We start from the raw sequence: 12,223 nt of genomic DNA on the forward strand, positions 1-12,223 counted from the left end.
CTTTAATTTCAAAACTTATAACACTTTATATGGTTAGTGAAACAATATTTATTTCAATAATTTTGTTCAAAAAAGAGAAAGTGATCTAATATGTTGTGTACCTCCCTTTGCTATCTTCTGACTCCATATGAAAGCAAAGAATGGACCCATTTTCTACTTTATTTGATTATTTTTGGATTCTTCTTATCTTATCTTACTATTTCTCTTTTCACTCAATTTTCATAATTTAACAATTTTCAAACTTCAAATCCTTATTTCGTTTAATTACGAAACAACATAAAACAACTAGTTAAAATTTCATAACTTACATTACTCGACATACAAGAAAACAATAATAACACAATTAAAACAAACAAATGAAAATAAATCAATCATAAAGGATCTTGATTTGCACTGAGAAGATGCAAACACAATGTTCAATAACCTGCCGGCCCTTCTTCAGTGGCGGCCTGAGACGGCGAGAGTGAGCTGCGCGATTCATCGTAATCCTCACCCAACGGTGAATTCTCAACCCTAATTTCCTCTATCATCTTCACCACATCAGCCATTGTCGGCCTCTCCTCTGGCTGCTCCGCTACACATGCCAGACTCACCTGAAGCATCGCCACCATTTCTCCTTCAATATTCTTGTACCTTAACAATTCCTTATCAAAAACCTCACCAGTCCATTCATCTCTCACAACTGACTTCACCCATTTCGGCAAATCCATGCCTTCTATCTCGTAATTCTCATCATCCTCCGCTTGTCGGCGGCGAGTAGGCGATGTATTCTTAGATGGGAGTTTTCCGGTCAGGACTTCCAGTAACAGAACTCCGAAACTGTAAACATCTGATTTTTGAGAGAGTTTTTTAATCTCGATTTGTTCAGGTGCCCTGTAACCGCCTAATCTCGCAACAGCGTGGGATGGGTTGAGAAGAAGGGATAAACCGAAATCAGAGATGCAGGTTAGGCCATTTTTGTCGAGCAAGATGTTTGATGATTTCACGTTTCCATGAGGGATCTTAGTTACAGAGTATTCTTCATGGATGCGAGAAAGACCTCGGGCTGCTCCTAGAACCAAGCTGATTCTTGTGGTCCAATCTAATGGAATTCTTCCTGGTCCTCGATTACCTGTGAAAACCAACATGAAATCGATCAATCACAGTCCGTAGAATCTTAAGATTGATGGTGTAACTAGTAAGTTTACCGTGGAGAAGAGAATGTAAGTTTCCGTTGGTTAGATAATCATATACGAGAAGCTTCTCCTCTTTGGCATAGTAATAACCTCGTAATCTCACTATATTTGGATGTTTTAGGTTTCCAATTACATCCATATACTGTTCGAACTCCTTTCTAGCACATGGATTTGCATCCTTCAATCTCTTCACAGCTACGGCGTAACCGTCGTCAAGAACCGCTTTATAAACAGTCCCTAGACTACCTTTTCCAAGCATCTCCGCTGAAGCGCGAAGTAAATCCTCCAACTCGAACTGTTTCTTCTTGTCGTAGAACACCAGACGGCTACGATCTGATGCCGTCGTTCCATCACTGTCAGCACCACCACCGCCATTCCTAGCTGCGTATACTCTCTTTTCCCCGCCGGAGAATGAACTGCTCCTTCTTTTACCTCCGCCACGTTCACTACCAGTTTGTGAATATGTCTCGCCGGAACGAGTTCTACAGTAATAAGCCACGAAGAAGGAAGCCATAGCTAGGAAGATTAATGAATTGGAGATCACTATTGCTGCAATAGCACCAGGACTGAGTCCTCTGTGTTTACGCTTTCCGTTATCATCGATTATATTTGTACTCGCTGGAAGAGACGAAGGATTTGACGGTACAGTTTGAGGGGAGGTGGTTTCTGGCGGTGTATTGGCGAAGGAACAAACAGGTAAAGGATTTGTTCCGCAAAGACCTGCGTTTCCAGAGAAACTCTGTTCACCGAATCTCCTTTGTAAATTCTCAGGCAAGTGACCGTCGAATTCATTGTTCGTCAGATTGAGCTGTTGAAGAGTTTGAATTGAAGATAGAGATTTAGGTATTGGACCAGAGAGCTCATTGTTTTCGAGACGCAGAGTCACAAGTCTACTGAGATTATCAATTTCGCTAGGAATTGAACCTCTGAGGTTGTTATTAGAAAGATCGATGCGAACTAGTCTGCGAAGGGAGGAAATCGTCGGCGAAATTCCGCCGGAGAAATCATTACCAGATAAGTAGAGAAGTTTGAGACCTGTGCAATTGAAGATTGGATCAATGGTGCTGTTAAGACGATTGCCATGGAGATCGAGTAGACGGAGATGAAGGAGGGAGGAGAGTGCATCAATTGGTCCACGGAGATCTAATGAAGGAAGCTTAAGGGAGATGACTCGACCGCCTGAGCAGTTAACTCCACGCCATGAAGCTGAGCAGGCGTCGGCGCCGGAATTAAGGAGAGTCCAGTTGGAGAGAAGAATGCCGTGAATATCGGTCTGAGATCGGAAGAGGGAGAGAGCGGTTGTGTCATCATCGGCGATAGCGAGTATAGAGGATGAAAGAGAGAGGAAGAGTATAGTACAAGGAAGAAGAATCTCCATTGGAGAATAGAGAGATGTCCACACGCGGGAATTATAACTGGATCATAAGTGTTTTTAAAAATATTAAAAAGAAACTATTTATTTTCACTATCTTCTCAAGTAATTTTAATTTATCCCAGAGGAAAAGGTGGATACCATGTCCTCAGCTTTAAGTCCCGGATTCGAGCTCGTCAGACGGCAAATTCTGCTCGTCTATAAAATCGGTCTATAAAATCGGTAGTTAAATTGGTTGAGTAGATTTGCGAGCTATATGCTTAACCCGCGAGGATTAGTCGCACTCCGAAAGAGATGTGAAACCCCCTTCTAACATAGAGGTGGAAACCCCAGGTCCCAGTCTTTCTGAGGTCCTGAGTTCGAGCTCGTCAAACGACAAGTTTCACTCGTTTGGTTAAATTGGTGAATAAATTTGCGGACTATGTGCTTAATCTGCGGGAATTAACCGCACTTCCAAAATGAGATGTGAAACTCAACGTTAAAAAAAAAAAAAAAAAAAAAAAAAAAAGTAATTTTAATTTATTTTCCATATAGAAAATTGACCATATAGCAGAAAAAGAGAAGGAGGGAACACAATGAAAGCGTGCTGTTTAATATGATTAAAGAAAAGAGAAGAATCTTCTTCTGACTAAAGAAGGAATGATTATTGAGCATGAGGGAAGAAGTTGTTTGAATCATTGCTGTTTTCCACTCACTTTACCTACCTAAATACTATTTACTGGGTACTGTAAATCATTTTTTTCTATTTTCAAATAAACCCTATAAAATTCTTTAAAAAACCCAAGATCAAACAAACCCCAAATAAAATAACAAGTTATTCAAATAACCCTAAATCAAACAAGTCATAATTATGAAAAGAAAACAAAAACAAGATTTTGAAATAAATATATACTAGTAAGCTTTTTCTTTTCTTTTACTTTGGATGTTACCACCTTACAGTCTGTCTATCTATTTCTTCTTCCTATAGATTAAAGTAGTACAGCAGTTGTATGTTGGCAAAAGTGAAGGGTTTTACCTTTAAGCTTTCACGATTCTTCATGTAGAAAGATATAGAAAGAGAGAGATTGAGGCGGGATTAGCGTTCAAAATGACCACTCACCTTCCTCTCAATCATATTCAAGCCTTTTTCTTTGTCTGTCTACAATAGTAGTAATAATAACCCATTAGTCAAACAAACTGATGTACTATCTCACCTTCCTCCACACAGCCACAGGTACCAAAAAGATTAAAAAACAAAAATCATAACTAAACACTCAGTAAATCAGCTTGATATCAAATTATGATTCTCAATTCTATTCAAATTACTTCTTTATTTATTTTTTGTCAGCTCTGGGTTGCTAGCAATACCCAAGTGCTTGCACCTTTTTTTAATTCAGAGTGTTCTTACAGTGAGAATTAAACATGAGAATAACTAGTCAAATACATTTTAGGTTGGCATGGTCCTATTTAGAAACACTTTTAGAGCTTATTCGGTTGGGCTTATTTAAAAATGTTGATGGGTAGTGATTTTGAGTAGGTTATTTTCTTTTTATAATATATAATGATAAAATAAAAAATAAAAATAAAAGGTATTTTAGTTAATCAATTGAGTGATATAATGGATAAGAATGTGAATGAAATAATGTTTGATTATGATTGATTTTTTTTTTTAAAACCAACCGAACTAGGCCTTGTTATTTTTGTTTCTATATTAGTTAGATATGTTTTCAAATAAAAAACATTTGGAAACTAAATTTCATCAAAAGAAAAGAAAAAAAAATCTAGATACCAAGTATGCCCTTTTGAAAACATTTTTTGGAACGGTATTTGGGTTTGAGTTCGACTAGAAAACGTAATCAAATTTAAAAACATTATCTCACTTAAATTAATATTCAGATGAAATACTTTAATAAAAGAAAGTGTTTCCAAAATATAAGTGTTTTCAAATGGGGCCATGTTATATTCTCAATGAAAGTACCTTGATGAAGTGGTATGTCATGTCATAGCAGTGAGTTGCTCGGCTAGCCTCGCCAGAGATTTATTTGAAGGACACCCTGGTAAAATAAATAAATTAGAACACAACAATGTGAGTTTTGTTTTTGAAAAGGTGAAACGCGTCAAGTAGGGGTCGAACCCTCTCAAAGAAGCAGACTATCTAACCACTTAGAGACATTAGTAATGCTAGAACCTTCCATCAAATTGGTGCCAGTATGTGTAAGGATTGATTAATTACTATAGTGGTATACAGAGGCAAAGGTACTTTACCTTCACTTGAGCTTGTAGGATCCCAAATTTGATTGTGAAGAAAAATCTTTGCTAAAAATGTGGAAGATTAACATATTCCAAACACTTTCAGTAATCCCACATGATAAAGCACGGTATGCCTGTGTTGCTGCAAGCTGATGTGATTTCAGGAGTTCTCCGTCACTTAAAAGTCGGTCAATGATATTTGCAAGCTGCTCTTCTCCAGAAATCTGCAGTATTCATTTTTATAAATAACTCTGTTTTGTAATACGGAAAAAGAAAAACCATGACAACACTAAGTTGAGGAAGAAGTAACGGAATCATGAATGGAATACATAAAAAAAACTCAGTCATGTGCACCTGTGTTACGGAAGAAGGATTTAAACGCTGCATTTCGTGCACCATGTGAGAAAAATGACCAACATGATGTCCTGAGTTTTACCACAAACAGAATTTTCAATAAGATGGTAATAACTAGATCAGAAACAAAAGTTCTGGTAAGAAAAATAAACAGACCAGTGAGCACTACACAGCCTGCTGCAGCTGCTTCTGAAATGTTATGTCCAGCTAAACCAGGCAACAAAGATCCTCCTACTACAGCTATAGGAACTAACCTATAAAGTTGTCTCAGTTCACCTTCAAACACAAGTAGGTATAAGTTTTTATTTATTTAAAAGTCAACTTTTATTGAAAAAAAAATGCAAGAAGCGTTTTGAACATTAAATAGAAGGGGGTGGAGAGATGGGGGAAAACAAATAGGTATAAGTTATTAAAATCTATACAGTTCAAACCAATATGTCAGGCAAATCCTTTTTGCACATACACAAAGAAAAAAAATCAATCCCATTTGGAATCTTTTGTTAGATATCTCAAGTTTGGAAACTGAAATTTTCCAAATCCTTTGAAAGTTAAATGTCATAACAGTACAAGACAAACCTAAAGTGTCGACCACATAGATGCTATTTCCTTTCTCAATCGTTTCCTTTCGGGACCTCAAGGACACACCAATTCCTTGTTTCTGCAATTCCTGCATTACAAGGGACAGGTATATGACACTTGATTAACGTATCATCCGAATAATACTGGTTGTAAGTCTCTGTCATCAGGAAATAAACAAGAAAATTTCATCATAGTGAACTGAACTACGGTAGATTCCAAACAAATAGCTAGCTTATGTTAATAGGGAATATACTTTGATCAGAATTTCAGGCATCAACATTAGATGACATCATTGTCAGCAGATTCACTTCCATCTTAAGATCTTTCCCAAGACAGCAAAAGTGTACTGTGAAATATATTCCTTGGCTTTTGAGTACTTGGACCTATGGAGAACTCTTTTATATTTCTTTGCTCATCCGTGTATTACAATTGGGTAAACATAAGTACTTGTAAGTTGTAAATCAAGAATCCCTGTGAATCTTACATGAGCAATCTCCTGCCCATGATGTGGATGCCGAGGCACAATAATAGTGACTACATCAGGATGCCGTTCCTTCAGGCACTTGTGAGCTCCGAGAATAACTACACATCAAATGGAAGCATTTTAAGAGATAATCGCTGAAATTGAATTACTGCCAGTAGTTTCTATAGAGATGTAAACTACAAAATCAAGGAATGAAGCCGTTTAAGATTGACTGCACAAATCAAGGGATTTGAATAATTATGTTTTTCCTTATGTAAATAATTGCAGTACAATTAGTAGTACATGTTACATTTGTACAAATTCGTAGTTTATGTACATATAGAAATCTCAATAAAAACTTCAGACTTAGTCTGCAATATATCCTCTCATTCCTGTATCTCTCTCTCTATATATAATAACTTTAGTTTTCATTAGGATATAGAATCCTACAAAGTTGTTCAGTTGATTGTGATAAACATAAGAGTTTCATATCAAATGAAAACTCTAGATTATGGTCATAAGCTTTAATAAGTGGCTTGTAATATGATGATAAATTATGTGTAACTTTTTCCCTAACAAGAAAGTGCAATTTATCCTAAACTGATCTAGTCCTCTATGAATAATGAATTGATGGAGCACTCAGTTATACAATGTTTTATTTGTTTGTAAGCCACTCTTATTCTACTCCAATGTTAAATGTTTTTGTCAGACAAGTTGCCATAAAGTACCTACAGGTTCTACACAAGATTGTGTGCTCAAGATTTTAAGAAGTTACTTCATTTAGTTGGCTTTTTAGTCCACTATGTGATGATATCACTGTCACATACTGAAACAGAAGGGAACATCATTAAAAAAATACCTTCTTCTTCTCCTTTGTGTATAGATGCAGCCATCCACACCTGTCTATTACCAATGAGTGCCCGCAGATCTTCAATATCTCCAGTGTCATTATTAATCATCTCAAACTCTTCCATGACTAAAACAGAAAATAAAAAGAAAGTAATTTCATTATGTGAGAAAAACAGTGAAATCTTCAAATGCTATAAAATATTTCACATTTTCATGTTTTTTCAGAGTCTTTTTTTTAAATGTCAAAGTTTACTGAAGCTTTGTGCATGAAAACAGGCTTACCATATTTCAAATCACCAGAAAAATTAATGATAAAAGGGGGAGCTTGAAGCAGCTGAAGATTGATTCCCTGAGTCATGCTCTATGAGATGCATGGAAGAAAAAATAAGTTGTCACTCAATAGGAGGATAAAGACACCAGATTATTGCACAAAAAGAAGGAAAATACCAATGGGGAAATCAAGGAAAACTTTGACAACATCAGCGACACCAGAGGAAGTGCAACAGGTCCTGACCAACTTGCAAAGGATTTAGAAGACATCCTAGCATTTAGTAATGCCAGTGCGACCTGATAAGTTAGAGAAGGGCTTAATTTATGTGTTAAAGAACAAACCGGCTAATAAGGCAAAAGCTGAATGCAACACAAGCCGGAATACATTGGGACATCCAGTCATCTCACTCTACGCCATAAAGACAAACTTACACCATTTCTGGATGCATGCATGATCAGATTGGGCCAAAGCTCACTCTCCATTAACAAGATTGCATTTGGTCTCCAATATTCAAGAAAAGCATCTACAGCAGCAGGTATATCAAGAGGGGCAAACTGGTTCAAAAGTAGAGTTCAAACAAATGAGAATATAATGATGTTGGGTTCATAAAATGCATAATTTTAAAAAGGAAATTGGACGGAAGTTATTGCGCAGTATAGACATGTTTCATGTCATCTAATAAACTCAACACTATTAGCATAAACAAAATCCACAGAGGAAGAAATCATTTCACTTCATTGGAGGATGGTGCAAAAGGAGCAATGAAATCACCATTCCTTTCTTAACATACATGAACAATGATGGCTACTAAGTACATTCCAGAATATAGCAAGAACAAACTTCAACTTTGACTGAAATCTTTGTTCTTCATTGGTTTGGGATAAAGTGAGCCAGTATTTTCCATTACTAGACCATTAAGTTCAAAATACTTCTGATTTGGACCATAATCTAGGGATGAAACTACAGATAAGACCAATCTAGGCTTAACTGTTTCCCTTGTTTCATAATCTTGTTCTCCCAATTTTAATCTGCAGCACCTGTTCAATGCAAGTTACAACATTTCTTCATTCACGTTGGGTTGTGGACTAGGTGCATCCAATCACATCTCTAATGACATATCGTTTTTTTCTTAAATGGTGCGTGTACACCCTTGCAAAACATACAAATTTTACCTCACGGCTTGTATCAAATACACCTTTTTTTCTCAGGTTTGACTTGGTTGGAGAAGTCTCTTGACAATGCTGAGGTAGTGTAGGCTTGAGGTTTTTCCTTCTTTCATAAACCATCAGGGAATAATCAGGAAAAGATGTTTTGATATACATATGGAGAAAGTTGATCATGCTCGAAAGTTAGCTCATAAACAAGGCTAGACTTAGGATAGGTGTTTTGTGGGACAAGTTGGGCAATACCGAAGATGAGGAAGTTGACACTAGATATGAACCCGATGTTGCAATTCACTAGTGCTATTCTTCCCTTGAATAGCAGAATGTAGGATGGAATATTTTCAATGAATGTGACATCCATAGTATTGTATATTTTTAGAGTGAGGGGAGAGAAACAAATATAGCCAAGTTTTCATTTGCTAAATAACCAAAAAACTGTATTCCTAACTCTGTTTATGACAATTGACACTACAAATTATTATTTTTTCTAAATGGAACAAAGCAATCCAAGGATAATATCCTGCACATGGAAAAAAATGGCACATGTATCACATCAGAGCTATCACCACACAAGAAAATAGTGGGTTGTGAGTGGATATTCTAAGTCAAGCAGAAGGAAAATGGAAAATAGACACAGAAAGTCTAGTGGGAAAATGGTACATTTAGACATACAAGATTTGATTATTACAAGACATTTGCTCCTGAGCAAAGCTAAATGCAATGTGTCATATGTCTGTTGTTAACTTGAATTGATCATTGTCTTAGCGTCATGTCCTAAAGGCCTTTTTGAATAGAGATTTGATGGAATAAAACTATATGGACATTTCGCCTATGTTTGAGACTAAATACACAAGAGAATATTTGCAAATTGAGGAATACACTGTATGGACTTAAAACAATTACCTAGAGCCTAGTTCAATTAAGTATAGACTAAGACAGAAGCATACCACACTTTAATTATGAAACACTTCATTGATGGAAGAATCATAGTTTTATTGTATATGATGATGAGATTGTTCTTACAGGAAACCATGAAGAAGAGAGCACAAGGTTCAAGTCTCTCTTCTATAAAGAATTCAAGACGACATTTGAGGTATTTCTTAGGGGTGGAGGTAGCATGGAGCCACAAAGGAATCTTAGTCGCTCAACGCAAGTACATTTTAGATCTCTTATGTGAAACCGACATGAGAGGGTGCAAGCCGGCTGAGACTCCTATGCATCTTCATATCAAGTTGATGCATTGAACCAATGGATAGACGGATGATAAAATGCAGTACAAATGGTTGGTGAGTAAGCTGATCTATAATGTGACACAATCGTCCAAATATCCACTTCACAGTTGGCGGTAAATCGCATGTTCAGATTAGACAATCAACTGAACTCTAGAAGTTTACAAAGATGCTGATCATACAGGTTCTCCTAGTGATAGGACGAACTCAAGAATGGAGTTGCAGATCCTATCCGGATTTTGTGTCAATCAACATGCAATCGCAATTATAAAAAAAAAATGTTCACCACATCAAACTACACATATCAAGATTGATATACATTTTATGTGGAAAAAAAAATGAAACCTAGTCAATCATTCTCAACTGCGTTCCATCAAGGCAACATGCAACTGATATTCTAACCGAAGTCCAGTTTCAGCCTTGCCTGAACTAAACTATGTTCGGTCCTTGTTTTGGAGAACATCAATCGCTTGAGGGTATGTATAGAAAATATCAAGCTACACTTAATTGTTTTCCTACAGTAATCCTTATTTTATTTCCTAGATATTAGAATAAATTAGGAAGATCTCAAAGTTCCTAATTGATCTTGATCAAGGAAAAACAGATTTAATATTGTATACATAGGTGTAACCTATTATGTGAATAATGGTAAGGAAAAAATTATCACTCAAAGCAACATATAAATAAGCACACCCAGGGAGGAGAAAATAGTGTACAATAATTGCACTCTTTTCAATAACATTATTAGTTACCACACACTGGCCTCCTACTGTGCTACTGCTTTATAATTTCCCAAATAATGGAGATTCCCTTTTATGGTTGTTCTTCCTATTACCATGTTAAATTTGTTAACAAATGTAATGTTGAAAATAGATAATGAGATGTGAAAAAAAAACACCATAAATCTGGAGCTTGATAAAACCTGTACATACACACCTGATATATGACATTACTCGGTAGACGATCCTTCAGTACTTGACTGTGTATGAAAGGAAAAGGAAATGTAAGAAGGAAGAAAACAAGTGCAATATAAAAACTTAAGTAGTATAATAAAAGGGGCCAAAGAAGTAACTGTTTTCTTAGTGTGTATAATTTTGGATGATTAGTATGACTATTCTTACTACCTACAACCTGCAGATCAAAGAAACTTCAACAAAAGCTAAGGCTAAACACATTGTTTATATTTTCATTCTTAGCTGTAAGAAATTTGAAATTATTGTAGAAGACTAAGTAACAGATGGAAATGAGTATATTCTTTATAGCTGTTGGAATTATTGGACCCTACTGCTCTACTCAACTTTCATAATCAAGTGAAAGTATGCAAAAACAAATTTCTACAAATGCAATATCTTTGGTGCTGCACACAAGACATTATCTTAAGTGTTGAAGAATCGTAGAACCAGAAGAACAAATAACTTTAAGTGGTTCTCCCCTGTTCAATTAATCAATCACAAAATAGGCTTACAATGCTGATAGAGTTGTGGTTGTCATCAGTATGTTCATGTTAGGTCTCCGTTCAATGCAGCATTTAATCATGGGAATTGCTGCCATTCCTTCACCTGATTAGCAATCAAACCATATCAAATTAAACTATGAAATGCAACTTGTCTAATTCACAATTCACTTCTCCTCGTTTGAACATGATAGAAAATGTTAAGATATCTCCTCGTTTATAATTTTTAATATTCTCTACTCATTCAGTTTGGAGAAGAATGAAAGAAAACGTAAATTATTCAAACAAAATTAAACATTCTTTCACTCGCTGGCTTGATAAGCAATGTGTATAAACGATCATATAGATAAGAATGTAAAACCTAGAGAAACGGCGTGAAACCAGAGGAGATGACCAGGAGGGCGATCGCGAGATGGAAGGCCGAGGCGCTCTCGCCACCGAATAGGATGTTCGAGACCGCGAAAGTGGCGCCATCGTAAGTGTAGGTATACCAACGGAGTAAGGCCGTAACTCAATCCTCTGTACACCAGGTAGAGAATCTTTCCGCCTTCCGTTGCCATCATTATCAGAGAAGGCGGCTTCGTCCGCTTCTCTCACTCTCGCGCGCGACTACTGGATCAATAGCCCATTCAAGCTCTCAAGCTTGTCTGATATTTTCAAATATACCCATAGATCACATAGTGTTTCAAAATAGACCATATGACGAAGGAAATTTGACGAAATGACCTCAAAGATGGGGTTATTTGATCTGGTGGTAAATTATAATTTTTATTGCGTTCGTGGTCTTTTTATATTTTTTTGATGAAATTGCCTTTGTAGCAAAACGCTAAGGGACTTAGCGTTTCGCTAAGTGGATTAGGTTTAGTATAAATACTCTAATTTTTCCATTTTCTTTCTCTCTCTTCCCTCTCTTCTCTTGTTCTTTCTTTAACGGCGGCGACGGAGGCGGCAGGCAGGGCTTACATGATCTTGATTTCAAAACGTAACCTAAATCGATTTATGTTTTTATTTACACGATCTTCATTTCAAACCCTAACCCTAAACTTATTTTGCATGCAGATGAATGATTCTAAGGATTTGAAGGTC

At 36.4% G+C, this 12,223-nt stretch overlaps 2 protein-coding genes across 2 annotated transcripts; both read right to left on the reverse strand.

Annotated features, from left to right (window-relative positions):
- Positions 1 to 242: 242 nt before the first annotated feature.
- Positions 243 to 2,614, reverse strand: LOC124920177 (leucine-rich repeat receptor-like protein kinase PXC1). Its single transcript, XM_047460606.1, has 2 exons — positions 1,188 to 2,614; positions 243 to 1,111 (listed from the first exon to the last, which is right to left on the reverse strand). The coding sequence occupies exons 1-2, from the start codon at positions 2,551 to 2,553 to the stop codon at positions 417 to 419; spliced, it is 2,061 nt and encodes a 686-aa protein (XP_047316562.1). The 5' UTR covers positions 2,554 to 2,614; the 3' UTR covers positions 243 to 416.
- A 786-nt stretch (positions 2,615 to 3,400) lies between these two features.
- Positions 3,401 to 11,738, reverse strand: LOC124920180 (probable 3-deoxy-D-manno-octulosonic acid transferase, mitochondrial). Its single transcript, XM_047460607.1, has 14 exons — positions 11,499 to 11,738; positions 11,150 to 11,243; positions 10,621 to 10,663; positions 7,724 to 7,846; positions 7,469 to 7,588; positions 7,304 to 7,382; positions 7,032 to 7,148; positions 6,194 to 6,291; positions 5,707 to 5,797; positions 5,287 to 5,406; positions 5,131 to 5,201; positions 4,792 to 5,000; positions 4,505 to 4,580; positions 3,401 to 3,685 (listed from the first exon to the last, which is right to left on the reverse strand). Exons 1-12 carry the CDS (start codon positions 11,698 to 11,700, stop codon positions 4,794 to 4,796), a joined length of 1,365 nt encoding a protein of 454 aa, XP_047316563.1. The 5' UTR covers positions 11,701 to 11,738; the 3' UTR covers positions 3,401 to 3,685; positions 4,505 to 4,580; positions 4,792 to 4,793.
- Positions 11,739 to 12,223: the final 485 nt, after the last annotated feature.

The sequence above is a fragment of the Impatiens glandulifera genome, chromosome 1 (assembly GCF_907164915.1).
Source record: "Impatiens glandulifera chromosome 1, dImpGla2.1, whole genome shotgun sequence".
NCBI classification, from domain to species: domain Eukaryota; kingdom Viridiplantae; phylum Streptophyta; class Magnoliopsida; order Ericales; family Balsaminaceae; genus Impatiens; species Impatiens glandulifera.